General features: G+C 28.3%; 4 protein-coding genes across 6 annotated transcripts; 2 read left to right on the plus strand and 2 right to left on the minus strand.

Moving 5' to 3' along the window:
• The first annotated feature begins 126 nt into the window (after positions 1–126).
• On the plus strand, positions 127–2817 carry rush (pleckstrin homology and FYVE domain containing family member rush hour). The gene is made up of 8 exons (XM_015518071.2): positions 127–367; positions 442–506; positions 631–768; positions 848–911; positions 1023–1255; positions 1316–1484; positions 1554–1639; positions 1704–2817. The coding sequence occupies exons 1-8, from the start codon at positions 352–354 to the stop codon at positions 1716–1718; spliced, it is 786 nt and encodes a 261-aa protein (XP_015373557.2). The 5' UTR covers positions 127–351; the 3' UTR covers positions 1719–2817.
• LOC107168596 (uncharacterized) lies at positions 2366–5285 on the minus strand. The gene is made up of 2 exons (XM_015518070.2): positions 4190–5285; positions 2366–2610 (listed from the first exon to the last, which is right to left on the minus strand). Exons 1-2 carry the CDS (start codon positions 5106–5108, stop codon positions 2438–2440), a joined length of 1092 nt encoding a protein of 363 aa, XP_015373556.1. The 5' UTR covers positions 5109–5285; the 3' UTR covers positions 2366–2437.
• Positions 5286–5395: 110 nt separating this feature from the next.
• Positions 5396–13139, plus strand: LOC107168594 (uncharacterized). 3 transcript variants are annotated; one of them, XM_089218715.1, is made up of 22 exons: positions 5397–5644; positions 5709–5788; positions 5861–5926; positions 6498–6841; positions 6921–7083; positions 7183–7462; positions 7527–7664; positions 7724–7814; positions 7914–8187; positions 8753–8964; positions 9028–9222; positions 9291–9416; positions 9469–9599; positions 9677–9802; positions 9860–10170; positions 10240–10381; positions 10463–10596; positions 10660–10853; positions 10917–11052; positions 11180–11326; positions 11380–11553; positions 11740–13139. In XM_089218715.1, the coding sequence occupies exons 2-21, from the start codon at positions 5726–5728 to the stop codon at positions 11530–11532; spliced, it is 3426 nt and encodes a 1141-aa protein (XP_089074841.1). In that variant the 5' UTR covers positions 5397–5644; positions 5709–5725; the 3' UTR covers positions 11533–11553; positions 11740–13139. The 3 variants fall into 3 exon arrangements, with proteins under 3 accessions (XP_015373553.2, XP_089074841.1, XP_089074842.1); XM_015518067.2 differs by having other exon boundaries at positions 5396–5644; positions 11380–13139; XM_089218716.1 differs by lacking the exons at positions 5397–5644; positions 5709–5788; positions 5861–5926 and having other exon boundaries at positions 6498–6625; positions 6694–6841.
• Positions 11321–16131, minus strand: LOC107168598 (UDP-glucose 4-epimerase-like). Its single transcript, XM_015518072.2, has 6 exons — positions 15636–16131; positions 12759–13049; positions 12450–12630; positions 12291–12379; positions 11726–11918; positions 11321–11662 (listed from the first exon to the last, which is right to left on the minus strand). Exons 1-6 carry the CDS (start codon positions 15873–15875, stop codon positions 11571–11573), a joined length of 1086 nt encoding a protein of 361 aa, XP_015373558.1. The 5' UTR covers positions 15876–16131; the 3' UTR covers positions 11321–11570.
• Positions 16132–26510: the final 10379 nt, after the last annotated feature.

Genomic DNA, 26510 nt, shown 5'->3' on the forward strand with positions numbered 1-26510 from the left:
TATAACAATGGTGATCACATAAACAGTGAAACAGCAAAAGTATACGATAATAATGTTATACTATTATTATGTGTGAATACAAAATAATGAAACGACAATGACGTCATAATGATAAGAATTTGATAAATATTGTGATGTTGATTGTAAGTTATGACACGGACCTTATTGTTTTCAAAATCGTTAACTGGTTAAGACTGTTGGGAAGAATTACATTTTTTTTTTTTTTTTGAAATAACTTCCGTTTATAGTTACCGTTCTAGACCTTGAATAGTATTAAATTGTTTTTTATTACTAATTATTTGTTATCATATTGGCTGTATTGGCCCAGGGTATTGTTACAGAGTTCAAACAATGGTGGACCGATTAGGTGAGTAATATTTTATTTCATGCTTAATTATGAAATCCTTACAGTTGTTTGTAAATAAATATTTGAATTTTTAGTAAATAGTGAGGCAAATGCCCGTCGCATTACTATGGTCGAAAGTTGTTTTGGTAGCTCGGGACAAGTAAGTGAAATTTCTACTTCCTACTAAGTCTTTGAGGCAAAAATAACATAGAGTGAATAAAGTCACACATACTTGGCTGTATTATTATATTTTTCTGATACATTTTTTTCATTTATTATTGCAGCCTCTAGCTGTTCCTGGACGTGTGTTAGTCGGTGAAGGTGTACTGACAAAAATTTGCCGAAAAAAACCAAAACCTAGACAATTCTTTTTGTTCAACGACATTTTAGTATATGGAAATATACTCATAAATAAAAAAAAAGTAAATATTGTAAACAGCATTGTAATCATTTATTAAAATTATTTATAAATTACTTAAATTATTTATAAATTTGTTTTAGTATAACAAACAGCATGTCATACCATTAGAAGAAGTAAAATTAGAATCTTTACAAGATGAAGGACGTAAGTTATGATAACAATTACTAAGTGTAATGTAACTAATGATTATTATTTATGATCATATTAAAAAAAAATACCATTAAATGTATCATATATATGTATCCTAATGTTAAGAGTTAAGAAATGGTTGGTTAATTCGAACTGCATCCAAGTCGTTTGCTGTATATGCAGCCACTTCAACAGAAAAACAAGAATGGATGGCGCACATTAATAAATGTATTGAAGATTTGTTAAGAAAGAGTGGTAAAAAAGCTGTTGAAGTTCACGCTGCAGTATGGGTTCCAGATTCTGAAGCCAATGTTTGCATGCATTGTAAAAAGACTCAATTTACAGTCCTCAATCGAAGAGTAATTGCATTATAAAAAATTAAATACTTTTTTAAATTCTAATTTCTTTGTTGGTTTCAGCATCATTGTCGTAACTGTGGTACTGTGGTATGTGGTCCATGTTCTAGTAAACGATTTTTATTACCAAATCAATCAACTAAACAATTGCGTGTCTGCCTAAATTGTTTCGATAAACTGTCTCGAGATAAAGCACAACAAAACAGTTCTAACCTCAATTATCTAAGAAACTGTATGTTTGTATTATAATCTAAGTTATTGACAGTCTTTTTATCTCAATAATAATGATTCTAATTTACAGCCTTAAAAGATCGTAGCGAATCTTCGGGTGACGATGATTCTGATGATGATGATAATTTTGTCCCATCAACTACAACACCAGAGCAAGTATGTACCTGATAAAATAAGTATTTTTCTTCTTACTTATAATAAACATTTGTTTAATTTACAGCCGAAGTTTTACTGATTTTACCATCTGCATGAGTACTTTCTTTGTTTTACTAACATTTTCTATGAAGTTTGTTATTCCTGGAACCATCCAATTTGACAAGAATTGAATCATAATTGTTTATATTTGTGTAGTAAAATCATATTGTACCATTTAACTTTATCAAATTATGCAAATTGAATCCATAGATCTATTATTTTATTTAATGTGTAAAATCCGAATTATGTATTTGTGATACTTAGTTAATAATATTGTTAAGTTATTCTTATCAATATTAAGTTATTCAATATCTTGTTAATATTAAATATTAGTATATTATATTTATTTATTTACAATCAAAGTATTTTTTTCTGATAATAATTTATTTTTACAATGAAAAAGACCAAATAATATTATTCATCTGGGTCATTAATGTTTAAGAATTTATACATAAGTCAATTTTTAATATTTGAATGGGATGGATTTATTTTTATTACATTATAATTATAACCATTAATTATTATCTCTTTTTCTAACTTGTTTTAATGTATTTTTTCTATAATTAAACTACTGCTGTTATTAAAAAAAAACCTGAAGAATTCAATAATCACAGCATTACAGTTAGTGTTACCATTTAAAATATTGTTTTTTTATAAGTATTATGTAACATACTATAACTGGCATAATTTCAAATATTAAACAATACATTATTATTTGGTTTTAAACAACAAAATCGTACTAACAAATAGCATACTAATTTAAAACATAAGTTTAAATATAATTGCAGTCACTTCTTTGTTGATTTTTTGTTGATGTTTATTGTTGAGCACCATGTGAATTAAACGTGATTGCTGTGCTTGTGTTAATGGTACATTGAGTTCAGTAGAGTGTTTCATAATTTCTTTGCATTGGGAAACATTTCCCAATGTGTCTAAAAAATAAATAAAACATATATATATTTTAAATCAATACTGACTGAATATCATATTTGAATAAATATTGTCATTACAAATACTAGGTACTTTGGTATTTTTAAAATATACTTGTAAAAATATGTATAATTATTATTCATTTTTTTTATTTATTTTTTTTTATGAACATTTATTTGTTTTTAACAATAAAATATTTTTGAATTAAATTGTTCTTATTTTGTACAATACAGACTACAATCTTAATGTTAGATTATAGATATGGTGACTAAACTTTACACTAAAAAACATAATATACCTACTATTCTAATAAAAATATTAATACAATTAATATGTAACCTACTCTTATTAACCAATTTTTATGTCTGAATGAACATTATTCATTAATTTCGTTTATCGAAATAAAATATTTAAATATTGTTAATAGAAATTCAACTTATATTCCATTTATTTATTGATAAAATAGTGATTTTAATATTTTTAACAGATATCATTGTTTGAAATAGTATGATACATCTTCCTAACATATTTATGATAGCCACAATGTATAGAATAGTGTGATGTGCTAATTATTTTGAGTTAAAACTGATGACTCATTGGCCATTGCACTGTAATGATTCACATATTAACCTATTAGTAACTATAGTCATTAATTTTAACAAACTAACACTAACATATAAAAGCCAAAATGTGTACTCATATTACCTACATTAAGCATAATAGTAATGCAATAATTTGGAGGGGAGATAGATAGTAAAAAGTATTTATCTCACCAATTGGCCTACAAATCGACTTTAGAAGAAGCATATTAAATTTATGAATTTAATATATTTATATCATCAACCAATAGGTTTCGATGAATTAAATACTTTTTTGATTTTTATTTTAAACAGTATGAATATATTAAGACTATTACGCATAAATTATAGTAGGCTACATTTAATATTGTTTATACAGTTTTTGGTAGATAAAGGGCTGGAAATAAATAAGCAGTTGGTCATTGTTTTAAAATTAACTCATGTTTTGTCACTTATCATCAAAATTTGACTAAATAAATGATTTTTTTCTAGACTAATTTCACCACTATAATCTATAAACAATCAACTATAAATTTAATTTGAATATTTTGAGATTTCAGAATTTTCAAACGTTCATTATTCGGAATTTAAATCAGATATCTCAAAATGTGGATTGATTGACATCATAACGAATTCGGAAATATTTTCGTATTATGAGGTCGATCGGTAGGATGGACAAAAAGCGACATACAAAATACCAAAAACCGACTGTTCAGCGTTCATGAAATCACGCAGTGGGTTTGATGGAGTAGCGACCATTTTAAATTATTTGTCGCTATTATCTATTTATTTTAGTACATGAACATAAATAAGTACATTTTTATTATTTTATTATTATTATTTTCCTACTGATTTGAACTTGGTTATATTGTATAATATGGGTCACTTTTTTTAATAGCTTTCACTACTTCCAACCCTGTAGATGACAAACATCATTTATTCAATAATATCTAGGTATAATTCTAATAAAAATATGTAATAATTCAAAACATAGTATACTCACAATAATACTCAAACAGAGACCTTAAAATCCATTGATATGGTTCCATTCGTTTATGTTTTAAAAAAATTATCATTATCCTTTGAACACAATCAATTTTATGCATTTTTAACATTTTTTTTGTAAGGACTGGTGCAAGGTATTGTATATTTTCTATTAAATTAGTATTTTGTGATAATAATTTTTCTGCTTCTAGGTTGTCATTATATACTTCACTTAAAAATAAATACTTCCATAAAATGCACATTGGATGATAATCTCCATGATTTACAACTATCGAGTTCACAAATTTCGAAACCATAACTACTGATGCAACACCATGTGATTTGATTATGGTATGAATAATAGGGTCTAATACATGATTGACATTTGTAGACTCCACAGGATAGAATGTTTCAAAAATTTTAAACATGTGATACAAATTACCATTTATCCAATATGCTTCTGCAAAATTCATCTGTAATTCAGATTTCTTAATACAATTACCATACTTTTCACTGAGTTTTTCGATTAATACTAATCCATTAATTTTTCCATGTCTTGCCATTGTTGACCTGAATTGATTTAATGCACTTTCACTGACTTGAGAATGCCCATCTAAGCATTGCTGTAGATATGTTGTCAGATGGTCTGGATCATCACAGAGTTCAAAAATAGAATCTGATTTGACTTTTGGCAATTTATAATCTGTAGTGACAAAATTGTCTGATTTCCATTTCATCATATTTTCCAGAACGAGACTATTAGTAAAAGCATCCAATGCATCATGGTGGTAGTTGCAAATTGGTTTTTCTGATTTTTGTGCATTGCCTTTTACAGCGAATGTGTTTTTGTTTGAAGCCAAATTTAAATATAATAAGCTTTTAGACTTTCCACACTTCGAACAAATATTAAAAAGTAACATATTACGAAAACTAAACATTTAACCTTTAATAAAGTACCTAAATAGGTACTTCAACAATTATTAAAATACATAATTATGTTAATTTTTATTTATTCTAAAAAAAAAACCTAGTAAAAAAATGGATACACGACAATTGTATCTAACAAAGTAACAAGTAACAACGACTATATAATATAATTAAGCACAAATTTCATTAAATTAGGCAACTACTTTATTTTAAAAGTATCAGATGTGATAACACCGTTATCAATCGCGATGTCAGACTATCACAGAAATGTATTATCTTTATACCGTATCGTGTTATTCTGTGATATCGTTTGAAAATTTTAAGCCTTTAAGGGCAGGACGTGTAAAAGTGTTGTGGTTTAGGTTTTCGGTCTTGGCAGTTCTGAATGTTCTGATACCATTTTCGAATATTTTAATGTTTAAGTATTAGCCGTTAGATAACTATTTTCTATTTAAGACTTAGTTATTGTATTTGAGATTTTCCTTATAAAGTTCATACCTTCATACTTGATCTTGAATCGTTACTCTGTTGTTGCCATTTGAACACTGTAAGTTGTTGATATTTTGTTATGTGCAATTATTTTACTTAAGTAATAAATTGTGTCATTGTAGCGCACAAAAATCTTCCAATGGATACTCTACCGGAGATCAAACGAAAAATAGACTCTGGAAATACAATTTTAGTGACTGCTGTAAATATAACTCAATGATTATTGTTGATTAAACTTGAATACCTATCTAATGCAAATTTAATTCATTTTTAGGCAACAGACAATCTAGTTAATATGATCAAAACTAAAATCAAAGGAAATCGTTCTGACATGACAAATGTAATTATTCATTTCTACTTAATTTTTTATTCTATTCTCAGAATTGTATCAATAACAAATTTACTTATAAATACATAGTGATGTTACATATTTTTTTACTCATGTCTCATTGTATGACAGATATAGATAATAAACTATTGCATTATACGCACAAATGCAGTGGTTAAGAGTTATAGTTATCATGATTAGGTACTTAAGTGCAGTGCCGTAACTAGCTCTATGTGCGCCCTTGGCAACCAATGTTATAAATTTAAAATGAATTTTTAGTATTTATATATGATATAAAAATTGTGCCCCTAGCGCAATCATTTTAAACTGCGCCCTTGGTCACCGCCTACCTTGCCAATGCCTAGATACAGCACTGCTTAAGTGTGACACTCATCACATATGATTAATTTTCAGTTACTAGACATTTTTAAGGGGATAAAAAATTGAATTATTAAACATTTTAAATATTAACAAATTAAAAGTTATAAAATTTGAAGGAAAATTTTTTTTATTTAAAATATCTAGGTTATTGTATACACTTAAGACTTTCAACAACAATTTCACTCATTTCACATTATTCTAGATTCCTGAAATGTTACTTCTCCAAGAGTATTGTTGTCACCAAAATCCAATAATCTGTACTAGTGCATTAAGAGCTTTGTGCACATTTATGATGTCTAATAACTATCAAAACCAATTACTATTTGACTGGTTAGTCGTTCTAAATCCTCAAATTAAATGTAGAACTGGATTTATACAAGAAATATTTGAATTAATAGTTTTTGGATTGAAAAATAAAGAAAATACTAACAATAATGGCATCAATACTCTGGTTGATGTTCTAATAAAAATAATGGATGAAAGTATTGAAGAATGGAATACAATTTTGTTCCATATGAAAATCAGTACACATTTTGATGATCATGAGTAATACATTATTTTAATTAATTAAGTACTTATTTTATTGTAATTCAAATTATAATTACATCTTAAATTATTGTTTCAGGTTTATTACAAGCTGGCTGAATATTACAAAACAATTATTTAAATTCATTTTTTTGTCTCGAGCATCATCAAATCATCGTATTCTGTTTGTCAGACTATTTGTTCAAATACTTAACTGTGCATCTAATTATGATTTATTATTTGAAATTTATGCTTGGCTACAGGTGAAATATTTGTCAATGCTGTAAAAATATTATATATATATATATATGTTTATATGTACTATAATATTTTTATTACAATATGATTATTATTTATTACAGGTGGATAATTTAGATGACATTCTATTTTTAAGCAATTTTTTAGGAGAATTTTGCGACACAATCCCTGATACACTTCATGAAACAAAATATAATTTATGTTTGTGTGTAATTCAAATATCAGTTCAACTTGTTTCACATGGATTCGACCCAACTTCCACGTTCCAACGCTTGAATAGTCTTTTGATATTATGTCCTTGCGCTTCTGATGTTTTATTACTATGTTGTTGCAGAATTTTAAGTTTATGCTCTTCAAAATTTGTACTACAAACTATTGACTTCTGTAATATTCAATATTTTTTATTTCCCTCTATAATTTTTATTATAATTAAAATTTTATTTCTTAGGCTTGAATGTTGTTAGAAAATATGGGTGCCATAAAATAATAGCTCAGGCTGTCGTAGCAAGTGTCTTACAATGGAATCGTACAAAATTAATTGATGATGATAAAATTACTATGGTTTTGACAACTTTTAACTCTGAAAGTAAGATGTTAATTTATATTTTATGAAAATGTGTACAACTTATATTTTGATGTTTGTAGTTACTATATTCAGATCATGTGCTAAAAACCACAAGTTATTTCCATTTTTATCTAGCGATTCATTTTTGATTATATCATACTCACTGATAAAGTAAGACAATTTATGAGCACATTTGTATAACTTTGTTGAGTATATTTTAGAAAATAAAAGGATAAATTATCTAACAATAAATGATTTTATATTTTTCAGACTATGTCCAGAATTTAATAACCAACAATTTACTACAAAATGGTTGTCTGAGATTAATCATACCAGTGATTTATTAAATGACACTCAGTTTAATTTTTATTTAGTAGGTCTTTACTTGAGTAAAATCTGTGATCGCTCTCAACAACTAACTCTATTAAAGTTATTAAATAAACAATATTTGTTGCCATTAATTTCATATGCTGTGGATCAAGAAATAAGTAATTATGGTCGATTTGATTTAATGAAAGTCATACCGACTGCCGCCTGTGTATCGGTAAGTTTATTATTTATGTATATAAAATATAAGTAATGCAGTAAAAATAATTAAATATTTCTTACACTGAAAAACATTTACCACCAACCGCTCATGATATTACCGTTAAGAAATAATAATCATTAATGAGGAAATAAAATCAAAACTAATTTTCTATTAAGTTTCTTCTTTCAAATTACCAAAAACTTATTTTCAATTTAATTTATAAATTTAAATAATTTTTGTTAATTTTATCAATTGTTTAAAAATATATTATATAAAATAAGCATTAGGTATAACATCATTGATTAGTTGTACAATTTATGATATTTAAAAAAAATGTCTTTTATACCATTTTGTTTCATTGTAATTTAATTTAAATTCCAATGAAGGGCCATAGCTATAACTTATTACATATTTAACTACTAATCATTTCATTTTTATAAATACTCATTTAAATTTGAAAAAAAAATTATTTGATGGAAATGTTTTTTTTTTTTAAAGTGTTGTTATTTGACATTGTATATAGTTATAGTGTTTTCTTAACCTTACACTTATAAATATTTATTTTATTTTTTTTTTGTAGGAAAACATTTCATTAGTAATAAGTTTTATAAAACGATTTGAAAATAGCAATGATGAAACACTGAATAAATTAAGTATTGATATGTATTATGACTTATGGTTAACAGAAGTTAGATGTTACAGATTTTTATTGTATTGTTTATCAAAAGATAAACCAGGATGGCAGTGGAATGTAGTTAAGTCATATACTATTAGAAAAATTGTCAAATCAAAGTAAACAAATTCACTAAAAATAAGCAAAAATATTAACTTTAAAAATTATATTTTATTCATTAGTCCTAGTTCAGATTTGGTATCTATTTTGAAACAAATGGTTGAATTTTACATAAATCACTCAATGCACTTGCCACTGAAATTGACATTAGAATCTTTAGTAGACTTGTGTCTTGCTGAGTATATGAATCCAGAATCTCTTTTAAAAATGATTGATAAAAGTATTTTAGACATTCACCATCCTTCTGTTATATCTAGGTATGATTTTATTTATTTGAGTAAAATTAAATTAAAACACATGATGTTCAGCTATTTATTTTTCACAGCTATTGTAATTTATTAATGGTGTTGTGTAACCAAACAACAGAAAGTGAAAAATGCAGTGAATTTTTCCAAAAATTATGGTCTATGGTACTACACTCTAATGATAATACTGTTAAATGTGCTCTTAAGTAAGTTTGAATCCCTTGAACTTTTATAAAAATATTAATTCAAATGTTTTAGTTCTTTATCCAACACAAATGTGGAAAACATGCCTCTCAATGTTTTACCCAAAATATTTCAAACCCATCCAAATGTTGTAACACGGTTGGAGGATTCAGAAAAATTAGATTTATTTAATGGACCTATACCTGGTGATAATTTTACTATTTTGTTATGTCATTCAATTAATATTTTTCTTGTATATTAATAAAATATTTTGTAATTATAGGAGAGTGTTGGGTAAAATTTCTTAAAATTATTAACAAAAAATTTATCATAGAAGCACAAATGATGCTATCAGTTTGGCTTAAGCGAGAGTTAGAAAAAAATGTCATAATAAGAGTCCAGTCAGACCGTTAGTATTATAGAAAATTTTTCTGTGATATGTTGTTTACTAAACGTTTATTTTCAGATGAACCAAAAAATTTAAAACATCTTTCTGAGTATAGCATTGCTCGAGGATTAATGTCATTTATTGTTCCAAAACGAAAACAAATGTTGGATGTTGATGAAGATACCAAAGTGACTTGTTTAGCTGTCATTAATGGTACAGATAAATCAATGTATCCATTTGATTGGAGTTTTTTAGAAAAATATGTGACTGAAGGGCCCAATAGCAAGCTTTGGAAAGAGTCAGTTATATTAATTGCTAAGCAATCAACAAAATCTACCTCAGCATTTCGACTTCTATACAAGTGTTATGATCACCTCTCAAATTTTGATGTAAAATTCATGGGCATGAATTTTTGTTGGTTTTTTACTTAATTAATTTTTTTGAATAATTTTTTGTAGATAAATCAAATTAAATTACTGATTACAATATTATATAAAGTTTCCAATATTATTTTTCATGATTTACAAAAGCAGTTTGTGACAGATATAGTTAATGGAATTTTAAATAACATACATGGAACACATGCTATTAGCAATTTAGGTATAGACAGTATAGTTTTGTTACAATTTTATCAATTAATAATCAACATTTTTTTTTATACATGTTTATGGTATTTTGTAGATGTTGACTTGCTATGTCATATTTTATCAGAATTTAGACAAATGTTACAAAGTCCCCAAACAAATATGAATAATGTACACTTTATTTTCAATATCTTACAAAATATATGGTGTACAATCAATTTGGAAGATAAGGTTTGTCTGTATATTCATAAGTAGATAAATAAGATCCAAAATATTTATTTCGATTAATTCTAGAAAATACTTCATGCATTCCTTGATTGCTGCTTATCCATGCCAATTGAAATGCTGAAAAACTTAAAACCATATCCAGTTCAAGAATCAATGTTACTGAAGTTTTTAATTCTTTCCTGTGCACACAATTTCATTTCTAGTAACACATCTTTCGATTCACTGAATGAATGTATTCAAGCATGCAATCAATTTTTCAAGTAAAGTAGATTCATTATAACCATGATAGATCTATTTTAAGGTTATACATTTTTTGTTTTTAGGAATTCCAAATTTTTGTATGACACAGTTATTGAAGTTTTTAAACTTGAAATATTTATTCCATATCATCATGAGTTTATGGCTAATTTCATGATTTATCTAACTAGTTTCACAAGGAACACAAATACATTGAAAAATGTTGGTACTATATTAATTCATTAAAAATGTTTGATTTATCATTCATTTTTGTGATATACTTATATTTTATGTATTTTTAATTAAACAAAAAAATGTATTTTAATGTCTTTAAATGTTTTTTTTTTAGGATTTATTAGATGTATTATGCTCAATTTTTATTAATCTTATAATCACATTATCAGGATATGACAGTATAAGTTTCACCAATATCTGTAAACTAAATTGTTCAGTTTTTCCTATAGCATTAGCAACATATTCTAAAAAAACATCACAGGTAAGAACAATGTATTTAGTTTGTATTTCTTTGTTAACATTATTATTTTATAGTCTTCTAGGATAATTGAATGGCTTAAAACTATGATAACCATTTCATCGTTGTGCGAAGAATATTCCAAATTGTTCTATTGTTGTTTAGTTGCATTTAAAAATGACAAATGTTTATTAGTATGGACAAACAGAAAAAAAATCATACTACACTGACCATTGTTCTAAAAATTTAAGGTAATTTTTATATTGATTTAATGTCCATCTGTTTTACCATTCATACTTGATGTATCATTTGATTTGTAACCATTTGGATTCATGGTTTGCCATTTCCAAAAGTCTCTACCTAAAATGTTTAATATGTATAGTTATGTAAATATATTTTTAATAATTTACTATATTAACTTACACATATCTTCTAAGGTATATTTAGCTGTCCAACCGAGATCATCTTTTGCAAAATCACAATTGGCATACATTGATTCTATGTCACCATAGCGCCGTGCTTCAATTGTGTATGGTATTTTGACACCTGTTACTTTTTCAAAGGTTTTTACAAAATCCAATACAGAAGTTCCTTGTCCACTTCCTAAGTTATAAACCTAAGATCATTATTATAATATTAACATACAATAATGATAGGTAAATCCATTTCAATTATTTTTATATTTTTATTTTTATCTACAATCATGATGACATTATTATTAGTCTACAATTATATTTTTCTTGTGTTAAAATATTAAACAAGTCTTATTAAATAAAAATATGAATTTTTTTATCAAATAATTAGGTAAATAATATTAAATAACTTTACAATTCATAATATATTTTGTAAAAATCTAAGTTATGAATATCATTTATGAAAACACTTTCCTTATGGTCTTCCATGTAGATTTGTATATACCAAACATGAAATCAAATAGATAGTTAGAATGTTGTATAAAAAAAATAGCATAATAATTTATTATAGTTACCTGTAAATGTGCATGCTTTGATTGTAATTTTTTTAAAGCTGCCACATGCCCTTCGGCCAAGTCCATCACATGAACATAATCTCTTATGCCTGTGAACAATGAAATTTATAAAAAACATAATAACTGGTCATTGTTTCATGATGTGTAAATTATGTGTACCGGTGCCATCAGGGGTTGCATAATCTCCACCGTAGATTGACAACTCGGGCTTTTTCCCCAACGCCACTTGAGCTATGTACGGCATTAAGTTTGAAAAGTTTGTTGTTGGGTCTTCCCCGATCAATCCTGACGAATGAGCTCCTACCGGATTAAAGTATCTCAGGCTCACGATGTTCCATTTCTTTTAACACAAAAACAAAATTGAAACGTTTCATCGGGAACGACAAATCAACAAAGCTCAAGCTATTTTTATAGTTAATACAATTTATGAAGATAATTATTGTTATTATTTGGTCAGTAGGTATTTACTTGTTCGGAGTTTACGACGTCTCTGAGTATCTCTTCGATAAAATATTTCGTACGGCCGTACACATTAGTAACATTTCCGATTGGGTGACTTTCGGTTATGGGCAAAAACGATGGATTTCCGTAAACAGTACATGAGCTGGAGAACACTAGCTGGTAACATCCGTGAGAAGCCATCACTTCCAAGAGATTCATTGCGCCTATAATGTTATTCTTGTAATACATAAGAGGTTGTTTCATCGATTCTCCGACCGATTTCACTGCAGCAAAGTGTATAACACAGTCGAACGTATGCTATAACAATTAGATCAGTTCATAACAATCAGATAATGACGATGGTGTAAATTTGTAATAATAACATCATATATAATTGAGTATCTGTCAGTTTTCGTTTAATGTTTTTTAATCCGCAAGGGGTCAGAACTATATGGATTAAGTTCTATGACATTGCGTACGCACCTCACATACATGAAATCTCTCTATAACGAATCTGAAGGAACTGTGATTTCTTTCGTTATTGAGAGCTTTCGTAATAGACAGTAATTAATAGGTTTTAAATCAAACCAACCGTTACAAGTTAACTTAATGTTATTTTCGTAATATACATAGCGCTTTTCGGTGTAAAGAGTTTTCACTGTATATAAAAAAAAATAGGCAGTCCCGGGTAAACCTAGAGCAAATCAAGTACCTACTGCTTAAGGCCCACGTAGTAAAACTTCAACTCGTACCCAATATTTATTTTTCGTATTGATAAAATTTAAAATCTGTAGATTTGCATACTAAACAATTTTGATCATAAAAATTAAAATGACCAATACCTATTTATTTAAAAATATATTTCACGATTATTATATCATATGGCCAACAATTATGTTTGTATTTATGATCGTTTATCGACGCAATCACAATGACTGACGACGACGACTATCTCACTATCTCAGTTGTTTGGTGAACATGTACAGCATTACACCGTGCTTTAGTATTTAAAAATTATATTCTGTGTGGTTAAAAGTAAATAGATTTTTAAAAAGTGATTAAAAAATGTGGAAATTGAAAGCTGATTGGAAAAAGCCAAAAGAATCGTTAATAAAATACCTATGCTTATATCTGGTATCTGCTGAATTTTTTCTCGATTAAAATTATTAAAAAATTTATTGAAATTTTCACTCTCACGAAACAATTTTCAGAATTTTGAAATTTTGAGCATCAAAAGTGAATTTGTAAAATATCTAGACTTTGATGATATTATACGAATTTTTTTAACGGAAATTCTAGTAAAAAGAATTAAATTAATATATATAGATGAAGAGGATAGACAAGTAGAATGCAGTTGCAATGATGAAAGTAACTAATTTTATAATTAATATATAACACATACATATTATATCTTAGTATTTACCTCTAATTAAACAATTTATTAAACAAATTAAATATTTTTAATTTGAAACTACATTGTATATTAAATATTATTTATGTTCAGAAATAAAATTATAAAATATGACTTTTTTTTCTAATTTGTAGGTAGTTCAGAAACACGGCTGAGATATTGGACAGTGTATATATTTTTCTTGCTTTTTATGGCCAATTAGGCTTGTCTGACTTATTTCCTTAAGGCCCGTAAAGCACTTAATCCGGTACTGGGCATAGCCCCTCAAAGATAATAAAATATTAAACGCGTGATATAATGGTGTAGAAAGTGCCGTGACAGTCTTTCTAACCCCAATAAAACATAAAAAAAAAAAATAATAATGTATTCAAATGATATAATTAAAAATTCATTAAATTATTGTACTTAGGTAAAACAGTTTTGAGTGAAGATAGACAATATAAAAGCTAATTAAATATAATTTTGCACATTCATTTTCAATTACCCATTAGGATATATTATGCACCTACATATTAATTTGGGAATTTTTGAGATTTTGAATACTTATTAAGCAAAATAAGTTAATTTTTTTTGTAACGTTATCTAGAAATAGTACGCGCGAAATTAAAACTATTTTTAAATTTTCTTTTTATTGAATTTTAAGTCGTAAAATGCTATCTCCGCCCATCCCTTCCACCAAATAGTATCTGATTTACGATGTTATGGTGTATGTTGTACCTCTAATAAACGTGGAATATGCGAAGTATTCAAAAATACACATTTTAGATTTGAAATGTCATGTAAATAATATAATATGATAACCAATAGCCATTAATTACTTATGTATAAATTCCGCCATTTAAATTTGGTTTTGGCTTTACCATATTTTTCATTTCATAGACACTAATTGTGCGATAATATAGTACCTATGCCCCCTTTTTTTTAGAAAATTAAACTAAAAGATTATTAAGATAAATCGTTTATCGAATTTTATAATTTTTAAGGAAACCAGCAAGATAAATACAATAACAAACACTAATTTCCTACAAAATCTCAATCATTATTTCGTAAATGGTAAATAACACTCATTATGAAAATGTCGTTGTTCAAAAGCAATTGTAAGAGCTGATATAAGACTTTACCTAAATGTTTTTAAACACACATATCTAATTATTTTAGTTCTGGCTCAGATAAGACTACAATTTTATTTTTTGACTATTTGTTAATCCTGTGAAGTCCTCATAAGGTTTTTATTGGTTTTATAGGTTTTATGATTTTTAAACACGGTTAGTTTTTATATGTGGTTAAATCAATGGCACGGCTATATGTTACCTATACCTACCCATATAATATTATAAACGCATAGGATTTATAGTCCAATAATTTTCAGGATATAATTGTGCAAAAAATATTCGTATTAAACGAGGCACCTACTAATTTAGTAATTTGTGTACGGGAACATAATTTCCCAAAATAATAATAATAACATAAAATATAGAATAGTTATTGTATACTTTGTCGAAAATGCCGTCCAGCTGCTTGATGTCCAACAGGTCACACTTGTAAAAAGTGATCTCCTTGCCGGTGATGCGTTGCACCCGATCCAGGCTGGCGGCGGTCTGCTCCTTGCCTACGCTGTTTGCGAAGTTGTCGATTGCCACCACGTCGTAGCCGGCTTCCAGCAGTGACAGTACGCAATGGCTGCCGATGTATCCTGCTCCGCCCGTGACAAAAACCGTCTTGATTTCCACCATGGTACCTATCTATTTCCTACCCGTAAATCGTGTGCTCGCAGAGTCCTCGCCGGAGGATTTCGCGGATTTTCGTGGCACGGTCGAACGAACCTGCAAAAACGGCCGTCACACGAATATCACTACAGACGCACTCTATAATTTTTTCGTCTTATACTCGTGCCAGGACCTGTTATGGTTAATTTTTGTTTCCGATCGGATGATCGAGAGGAGAGAGCGACCTGCTTCACGCACGCCGCGCTATAGAATGACGTAGGATATGTGTATACCTACCTACTACCACGCACGTCGGTAGGTATCTATACGTAATTTGAACGCCGGATAGTATCGTCCTTGGCCTTGGACTCGTACGGTCGACGAAGAAGATCTGAACCGCGGTGGGGACTCGATTTATAATAATATAGGTAGGTATATTATGTATAATATACAGAGTGGTTCTTTCATCAACAACTATTTTCAGCTAATTCATCAGTAAATATAAAATTGTATGAAACATTTTGTCATACCTAACCTACCTATTATACTTAGGCAGTTGGTAGTGAATTTACTAGAAATTATTTGACACAAAAAATATTCATAAAAATACTTATAGTCGGCCATAAATAAATGTCTGATTCTTGAAAGAAGAATCATTCTGTATATAACGAGTATATTACGCGTTTATGTGTAAATTGGTTTGTAGGGTACTATAAATGGTATATAACGGTTAGGTACAAGCTACCTGTATAGTGATGATTGGCGATTTATATGTCGGGTCTGTAACTGGTTTTCAATTTGCGCCACGCGATCATTGCTGCACATTATCGCTGCGTGCCATCTGTTTTATAAGTATTATACGTAATGTAAAACATGTATAGTTATGTATTTATTTTAATAACCATTATGCTCTTTGGGAATCGTATTGAAATTTTAATGACATTTTCAATTTAACTATACAGTTGTCCTATAAAATCAGTAAAATGTTACCTTCCAATTATTTGTCTTGTTAGGTATTACGTCGGTAGCTTGGTATAGGTAGCTACCGTCAAAATTATTTATTTTTTCATACATATCATTTTATATTATAATATGCTGTTATGCCAGTGTTCAATAATACATGTGTGTTTTTATGTACACTTATTATACTGTTTTATCATGATGATATTTTAAAAAGCCAACATAGGACACAAGTCCCTATGTTATTTGCTTAAAGTTAGGTAATATGTGAATTCGCTCTATAATATTAGAAGTAACAACATTGGTGTTAGGTCAAAGGGTTGATTCTGTTAAACATAAATGTACTTTATGTCACGTGTGGGTCATAGAGAGAAAATAAATGGTATGCTGACATCCTCAGATGAGACTTGGCAACTGGGTCATTGGCACTCATTGGCTAAAAATATATTGTTTATTTAAGTATATAATATTGTCAACATTTAATATTAAAATATTTTAAAATTTTAAGTAGGTACTATATACTATAATTAAGAAACATATTTTTAATCTTCAATTCATTACTTTTATGTTCAGGTAGATAACGTCGAATTATGTGGATGGGTAAACGCAAAAGTAATATTTTCCCTTTAATAATTAATGTTGGCAAGCAAAGTTTTAACTAAATTTAGGATCGTTTTTATTTGAATGTAGTTGGCTAAGGTTACTAAAGATTTCATCTTCAATTATGTAATATGATGTAATAGGAATACGCTTGAGAGGTTATATGAGATTATTAAGCTTTGTTTGACAGAGATGTTGTTAATTTACTTATGTAGTGCGATTATATTTAATTTGTCGAGAAATTTACATTATTAGGTCCCTTTCATTTGTTCAAATGACCTAACCTACTATAGGTTGTTACTAGTTTTAGTATTAGTAACCTACGGCGTTTTAAATTTTAAAGCTTGTCATATTAAAATTATTAAACGACCACTTAGTTTCCATATGATTATTGCCTGAAGACTGTGCTTGTAAATTACTAAATTACAACATAATGGCATCGAGATCAGTACACTTTCCCGACATGATATCAATGTGCAGTATACGAAAACGTGGCATAATTACTAAAATAACGCATAAACAATTTCATGATGAATTTTGCATTTTACAGCTCGAAAAGAATTTTAAACTTTTTTAAAACCTACACCAACACACATCATGCATTTTTAAATTAGAGAGTATCTATATACGAAAGAAATACATAATCTAGATGATGAAGAACTGCTGAAAATTTTTTTTTTTTTTGTTAGAAGTAAGGCTTCAACATCCACAGGTCATTAGCCTAGTATAAATTATAAAAATATTAGAAATAGTAGAAAAACAAAGGTAAATTTACAAAGAGTATTTGAACTTAAAGACTATGGAAAAAGGTTTGTACATTATTAAAATTTGCTTAAAAGATTGATTTTGGTTAGAAATGAAATAATTTTGGAGATGTTGTTTTAGTTGAGCGCTTCATTCATATTAGGTGGTATTGCTATTTTGTTTTTTATGTCCTGATATTTGATGCAATAAATTATAATGTGTTGAACTGAAAGGCTGGTGAGGCATTCGTCACAAGTGGGTGGTGGATCTTTGCTAATGAGGAAAGAATGAGTTAGAAACGAATGTCCGATTATGCATCTCGTGATTGTAACTTCTTGTCGTTTGTTGAGGTAATAAGGTGCGATCCATTTCTTTGTATTTTTCTTAATTGTTTTGCGTTTATTAGAGGGAGGGATGGTATGCCAATAATTTTGCCATTTTGAAAGTATTTTGTGTTTGATAGAAGTTTTGATGTTATTAGTCGGTAGATCGGATATAGTTGGGTGGGACATAATTCTATTTGCAAGGTCGGCTGCTTTGTCAGCCATTTCATTGCTGGTTATACTGGTGTGGAATGGTATCCACATGAGTTCAATGTTTTTAGAGGTCGATTTTAATACCTTTTGAATATTTTGGGTGATTTCGTTTGAAGGTTGAGGGTTTTGAAGGGCTGGTAAAGCACTGAGCAAGTCGCTTAAAATTAGAATATCATTTGAGATGATGGTCTTGGCTAATATGGTAGCTTCATAAATGGCTTGGGTTTCAGCTGAGAATATGCATGATTCAGGTGGGAGCTTATGGAGCAGAGTGATATTATCTAGGGGAATTGCAAATCCGACTCCATGTGCGGATTTTGATGCGTTCTGATTACACAAATCATATTTTCGTGTAGTGTGGGTATTTGGTTTGGATAATATCATAGAAAAGAGAGTTGATATTATTAGGGTTTGTGTCATGTTTGCTTTATTGTAAGAGCTCAGTATTTACATTGATTTTTCAAAGCCAAGTGGGGTGGTTTGGATATGTGATTTTTTTTCGTAGATGTACAAATATTAAGATTATTGTTAAGTTTGAAGAAGATTTCATGTATGGACGGTAAGGTTTTTTTTATTGAAGCTGTTCTTATTAATCGTTTGGTTGTCGTAAAAATTATTGTATCCTATGTGGTTTGGTGTGCTTTTCCTTTTAATACCATAGTTTAAGAATTATTTTTCTCTGAGTAGGTTAAGGGGAAGTTCACCAGCATACCATAAAATGCTGACAGTGGGACTGGTTCTGAAGGCTCCTGTTGATAAGTGAATCCCTTCGTTGTGTATAGGGTCTAATTTTTTTAGAAGATTTTCTTTGGTTGTAATATAAATTTGGAAACCGTATTGTATTAGAGATAAAATAAGAGATTTATAAACTGTGTTGAGTGATTTAATACAGGCACCCCATGTATGGTGGGAAAGAGATTTATTGATGTCCATTCATATTTTGCATGTACTTTTGAAAATGCGCACTCGCGACAGATAAACACGTGCTACACGATCGGCTGTCAGACACGTACTGTGCTGAACATTTTATTGATAAAAAAAAATGGTTTACCGTGGAAAAATGTAGGTACAGTACTATCTTTTTTTATGCATTATGCTGATTAAAATCTATAACATTAGTAGCTACGTTAACGGAACAATTGTTGTCTTTATAATTATATTTATACAAATCTAGTATATAAAATTTATAAATAGTAATATGAATTAATATCAATGGTATATTATATAATATGTCGTTGAATATCGTTTGAAAATTCCGGTCGACGACAGAAAAGATCCGATCGCATAGCTCCGATGTCTTGATGACTACCTATAGAGGAAATTATTGATAGATTTAAGTCGTTTATTCTTCTTCTTCTTTTTTTTTTTTTAATATGTCGAGTTAAGGCGGTGCGATGCAAATATAACAAGTTTGAAGTGGCCGATTTTATGCGAATCGAGTGTAAAAAAAGTCCCGAAACTTGAAGCGAATGAATGAAATAAACTATGAAAGACTAAAAGAAAATGAGCGTTACAATTAATTAAAATATTTGAATACCGCACTGACGGTAATTTAGATTCGTAAAATATTTGGAAATGAAGAGAGGAATTTTCAGACCAACATTAATGAGATTATGTAAAATATTATTTTGTAACAGTTGAATATTTATGGTTTTCGTGCGTGTATATAGTCATCATGCATAATTATAAATACCTAGTATTTTATAAATAAACAGGGAGTTTTAGGATTTAGAACTGTTATACACCTAGGCAAATATTATAATATTATGGTATAAATCGGATTTCCCAATGTTATATAAGTATTATTAATTATTATGAATAATTAATAATAATTTATGGTTGCACCCATACCATTATTCATTGGTGGACACCACAAACAGTCATGTGAGCACCGTAAATTAAAAAATTAATAACCACACATTTTTAATGAATGCGTTGACACGTCGGTTAATTATTATGATGCATAATATTAAAACATCTTTTTTACAGGTTCACACGACTCACGTTGTATTTACAAAATAAACCCGTCATAAATTATGCAAATGGTTTTATTTAATGTAATATATATTTCAAAATGCACGTAGTCTATGATACAATATGTCAATATTATTTGAAAAAACAACTTGAACTTAATATTAATTTAATCGTTTGATTTAAAACGATCATCCAAACTCTAAACAATCAAACGATGTAGTACAATCCGGATGGCTCCGCAAAAATCGTGCTCGACCAGTGTTAAACTTGTCAAGATAAGATAATTAGTAGGTACTTATAAGTACTCAATACTCATCATCTTATGTAGATATATCATACACAAATATTTTAACTCTATCAATAGTTAAAATGTATATAGGTAGTTAAATCTCAAAACTTAAATAATGGTCATTTAAGATCGAGTGATAATTATTGTTACAGCAGGGTATAGATAATTTCATAAAATCATGAAATTAAATTGCTTTTACTGTTTAGTTAATTTTCGAATTAGTTATTCAATGGATTACCAACCAAAACTAATATTTTGCATTTATTATGTACCTATTATGAGTCCATAGGCGCAACTAGAGGCCAAACATTGGGGGTGCTAAAATTATGTAGATGAGACAGGTCCATGGGGGCTACACCCCCACACCCCTAAGTACCATTCTTCAATTTTATAATTATTTTAACAGTATATCCAATCTTAAATGCACTGTAAAAATGTAAGCACACTAATATTTAAGACAAGTATCTAAACAGTAATATACCTCATAAAATATACATTAGGTATATTACCTATATAATGACCTAGTATAAACAGATAAAAATGTCAATGTTACATAACTAATTTTTAATACAACCATATTACTTATATAACTATATAATCATCATAAATAGTTTGTGTTTCCACCAAAAACGCCTAATAAAAAACAATCTTACGTATAACAAAGAAAACTTTTTTCATATGATTTTTCCATTTTAATTTGGGGGTGCTAAATTAACGGCTGGGGTGCTGAAGCACTTCCAAGCACCCCCCTAGTTGCGCCTTTATTTATGACACTACTAAAACTGGTACTATACAAAAATGTCCACGGTAAAAATGTCCGAAAAAAAATGTCCAAAATCAAAAATGTCCGAAACCGAGGTGAAAATGTCCCAAACCAAGAATGTCCGTGGTAAAATTTTTCAAAATCGAAAAATTGACTGATCGTTATATAATAAAATGGGGACATCCTGTATCACAATATAGTTAACCATTTCAAAAAAAACACTGTATGGCTGTGTATTTTCTTTACTGTGACTGTGAATAGGTACCTGAAGACATTTATAATTACCTACCTAATTTGTGATTAACATAATGTAGGTAACGGTTATTACGATAAGATATTATCGAGACAATTTTGTTACAACGTATTATACGTAGGTAACACCTAATTAATAATTTTTTTTTTATATTATTAGTCAATGTTGTAAATGCGCATTTAGTTCTACTATTTTTTTTTTTTTTATTAATTGTTTATGGCATCAACTACATGGTTATTAGCCGGCGTTACGTATTAAATTTATATTAATTACTTACATATTTGCTTAATTTCTACTTATTACCTATATTTAAAGATTTACATTTTAATCTAAGTTAGAATATTCAAATCAGTTGACGCAGTTCTGTTGAGTTGACGAATTTGAGGAGTTTTTTGGTCGTTTCGGGAGTGGGTGATAGCATCTCGTTTAGTGTATCGGGTAGTTTTAGTTCAATGGGCCTTTCACTGAATTTATGACATTCTGTTAGTATATGCTTGACTGTGATGATTGTTCCACACGTCAGGCATGATGGAGGGTCTTCTTTGGCCATGAGATATCCGTGTGTCATGCGCGTGTGGTCTATTCGTAGGCGGACAAGAATTACCTCGTCTCTTTTGGACATCTCAAATGATTTGGGCCATGGTAGTATCGATTGTTTTATTTCCCTTAGCTTATTGTAATCACATTTCGACCAAAGGTTTTGCCATTCATCCATGTACTTGAATTTGGTTGAGTTTATCAAGTCTCTGCCCGATAGTTCTACTATTATGTAGGTATACTGTGTATAATATTATATTTAACCTGTACATATTTATCCTATTTTCGATTAAAATTTAAAAAAAGTATGTGAGGAGTACAACAATAATGAAAAAAGTATTGACAACTTTTTAAAATGTTTATCATTGACGTTTATACATTTTAATTAGGAAATATTTGTGTAAATTATATTTATTTTTTTTTTCTTGACAATTTTACCATGGACATTTTTGTTTGTGGACCATTTTACCACGGACATTTTTATCGTGAACATTTTTTCCTCGGACATTTTTACCTAGATTCACTAAAACTAATATACTACTTACAACTTACCCATGTAAGTATAACAGTATAACATATATTCTGTAGTTCCCCAACTATATTTTATTAAATAATAATCAGTGTTGGGTAAATTACTTTTCAAATTGAAAAGTAACTAATTACTTTCTCGTTATATAAAAAAAAAAAAAAAATTTTTTTTTATATTTCTTAACAATATTATCATTGTGCCTGGCAATAATGTTACTAGAAATACATTACCTGTAGAAAATAGATATAATTTGAAAAAGAAATAAATATACTATAATCAATACTATACAATATTATTATTTTATATTTATTTATGTTTTAAATTAACTTTACATAATTTAACTTTACCTTTTTTTAAAACAAATGTCCCTTTTTTCCGTTCAAAAACCCGGTAACGAGTGGGAAATGTTTAGCAATGTCCCCTGAAACACTAAATAATCGCTCTATAGAAGCACTGGATGGTAAAGCTGTGTTGTATTTAATAAAAATATTCTTCACTAATGTCATTGAATTCAAAATTGTGATAACAGCTGTATAAGGAGCTTTAATAAATATATATAGTATATATTACTATACCAGATTGGTAAACATAATAATATCCACATTAAAGACATTTTTTTTTTTTCAATTCGCAAAAGGTAGGTACTTAATAATTCGAAATTGTAGCGCGTTATTCGATAGAAATTACTTATCAAAAGTAATTTCCATTACATTTTCGTTACTTTGAAATAATTCTAATGAAATTACGTAACGCGTTACTTTCGTTACGTTACTACCCAACACAGATAATAATTATACCTATAACTTGTTTATAATTATTTGTATCTGAATAGGTACCACATCAATAATCAAGATATAGTTAAGCTCAAAAGTTTGAGTACCTATCCATCTATTTATTATCAGGTATATATTTTTTTCTTCGAATAGAATAATATTAATATAAAAAATACAGCTTTAGTGCAAGATTAAGTAGGTACCTACCTATGTATCTACTACCAAAATCATTTTTTAATTAATTAATTGATATAAAATGGATGTATTAGTTTTGAAGGACTGTTTTTTTTTTTTTTTTTAAATAAAATAATAACATAAATACTTCATCATCATAAATTTAAAATATGCAGTCCCGAGCCTTTAAAAATTGGAATAAAATAATTATTATGCTCTCGATTATTTTATTGGTAACCAACAGGAGTAGAGTACATTCCAAATTTAAATGGAAACCAACAAATTTAGCCACATCAATTAGATCTCTATTTTTAAATGGGAACCAATTAGACAACTACAACTACCTGCAACTACCCATGTTGGGTGTTTTTGTTGATATTATGATATTCTGTAATGTGATCTACCTTAGGAAATATAAGTACAGCTACGAAAATACCATAGATAATTAATAATAATAATCACAACCTGGCAATAATGTTTCTTTTGTTATTATTATTTTTTTCTTTTAGTTTTTATGTAGATGCTTGTTTGGAAATACTAAAAAAGTTTCAAGTTTCTCTATCCAAAAATTAATTTACAATCGGCCTAGTTGGATAGTAATAATTGGTACTTTGAAACGTAAATTGCAATTATTTCCTAAAAACGTTTCTTTACCATAAATGAAAAACTATAGTGTCATAAAATAAATTTAAACAAGTCTGGTTTTTGATTTTCGAATGGGATTTATATTGAAAAAAAATTACATTTCCCTAAATAACAAGGAAAAATATTATCTAACCTTTAGTTTTTTTCTTTCTACTTTTTATATTAATACAGAAAAATTTATTGCTAACAGTATATTATAATTATATGCATCGTCGAAAAGAACATGCATTGTATTTTATCGGTATAGACGCGTTTACAGGTTATAGCAGCCATTGTGAAAAAATTATATAAAATATATTCAGTTTTGGGAAAGATATCCAAATAAAGCATCTGGATACATGATGCAATATCCTTTTAATTCGGGTATTTCAGCTTCTTGACACTTGATACTTTTAGAATTAATAAAAAATTCAAGATATCTACTTTAAAAAAAGTTGTTCAATAGTTTACATCGTATTATACAAATAAATAAAAAAAAAAACTAAACATTTTCATTTAATCACAACAACAAAAATAAAAAAGCCGGCAAGTCGTGGATGTCGCTCTGATGTACAGTAGGTTACAAGTGGGTTACTGTAATGGATGGAATTAAATTTGAAACCAATGATATTATATCATAGTATACGAAAAACTATTCTGAGCGGAGACGGTTTATCTGTCTAGAATATATTACAGATTATTAAAAATTTTCAAATCTTACTAATCTTAGATTTAAAAAAAAATTGGGCCCAAGTATTCTTATAATTTTTTAATCACTATAAAAACAACTCATAAGGAACCTTGTATTAAATTTTCAAGTTTTTTGGTCATTCATCCAAAATTTTTTTACCGACAATTCAAAAAAAAATTCTCATAAAAATCGAAAATTTCAGTGGTCTATAAATAACTCAAAAAAAGTCAAAAAATTTTGAAAATTTTTGAAAATTGAACTGTATATAGATAACACTAACATAAATATTTGGTGAAAATTTCAAGTATTTACAGTGATTAATTTTTCAGTTACAACCATATAAAAAAATTGATTTGGTCGAAAACTAGTTTTGCGTAAAAATTCCCGTTTTTTTTGTTTTTCTCGATTTTTTTGAAAACTGTTGAAAAATGTTTACTTTTGACCTCTATAATGCACCAAGGATATTTACTTTTACATCGAAAAGCACCCCCAATGTTTGAAATTGAAGCATTATTTCGACTAGTTATGCTGTACAGACACAAAAAAAAAACACACACACACACACACCATTGTAAAATCAATACATTCATCACTCCATTCAGAATCTAAAATAAAAACACACATAATCATGGTAAAATCAATACATTCATCGCTCCGCTCAGAATCTAAAATTAGTTTTTGGAACATTTTCACTGAAGGGTCTCTGAGGAAAAACAACCGAATTATCTTTAAATTAAAAATGTACCCATATCTTAAGCGTTTTTTTCTTCAAACACATTTGGATAATAGATTATAATATAGTATGTTCGGTACTGTCAGTGGACTCTGCAGTTGTTAAAATCTTACAATAATATTACAAACCTAGGTATATGTTATTATTAATAAAATTATTATTATTATAATTATTTTTATCTCAATATAGTTGCAAATGTGCACCATATTTTCTTCATCACCGCGCCTACACGTGACCTATTGGGGCACGTTATAATTATAATAATAATACCGATAATTATATCGTATTAATATTATTGTTGTCGCCGTCTCCGGCATTGTCGTTTCCGAAAGAAAAAGGAAAAAAAACGAACGTCGAGAAGAAATACAGAAAAATACCGAACCGGAGCAACTAATAACAACTATAATACGGCCAACAAACACTCGACGGCAAAACGTGTGCGTAAAACATATTCGGCGGCGGCGGCGGTGACGGAGTCGGGT

The sequence above is a fragment of the Diuraphis noxia genome, unplaced genomic scaffold (assembly GCF_037042655.1).
Source record: "Diuraphis noxia isolate RWA-SAM2 unplaced genomic scaffold, SU_Dnox_SAM2 contig0002, whole genome shotgun sequence".
Classification (NCBI taxonomy): domain Eukaryota; kingdom Metazoa; phylum Arthropoda; class Insecta; order Hemiptera; family Aphididae; genus Diuraphis; species Diuraphis noxia.

Excerpts from the sequence above, each read along its gene's own strand:
- rush (XM_015518071.2), top strand. Across the intron at positions 1,256-1,315 it reads TTACAGTCCTCAATCGAAGA|CATCATTGTCGTAACTGTGG; the intron begins GTAATTGCATTA and ends TGTTGGTTTCAG. Across the intron at positions 1,485-1,553 it reads CCTCAATTATCTAAGAAACT|CCTTAAAAGATCGTAGCGAA; the intron begins GTATGTTTGTAT and ends TCTAATTTACAG.
- LOC107168598 (XM_015518072.2), bottom strand. The coding sequence starts at position 15,875 with ATGGTGGAAATCAAGACGGTTTTTGTCACGGGCGGAGCAGGATACATC. Across the intron at positions 12,380-12,449 it reads TGCAACCCCTGATGGCACCG|GCATAAGAGATTATGTTCAT; the intron begins GTACACATAATT and ends CATTGTTCACAG. Across the intron at positions 11,663-11,725 it reads ATATACCTTAGAAGATATGT|GTAGAGACTTTTGGAAATGG; the intron begins GTAAGTTAATAT and ends TAAACATTTTAG.
- LOC107168594 (XM_015518067.2), top strand. The coding sequence starts at position 5,726 with ATGGATACTCTACCGGAGATCAAACGAAAAATAGACTCTGGAAATACA. Across the intron at positions 5,789-5,860 it reads ATACAATTTTAGTGACTGCT|GCAACAGACAATCTAGTTAA; the intron begins GTAAATATAACT and ends ATTCATTTTTAG. Across the intron at positions 5,927-6,497 it reads ATCGTTCTGACATGACAAAT|ATTCCTGAAATGTTACTTCT; the intron begins GTAATTATTCAT and ends ACATTATTCTAG.
- LOC107168596 (XM_015518070.2), bottom strand. The coding sequence starts at position 5,108 with ATGTTTAGTTTTCGTAATATGTTACTTTTTAATATTTGTTCGAAGTGT. Across the intron at positions 2,611-4,189 it reads GTCTCTGTTTGAGTATTATT|ACACATTGGGAAATGTTTCC; the intron begins GTGAGTATACTA and ends TTTATTTTTTAG.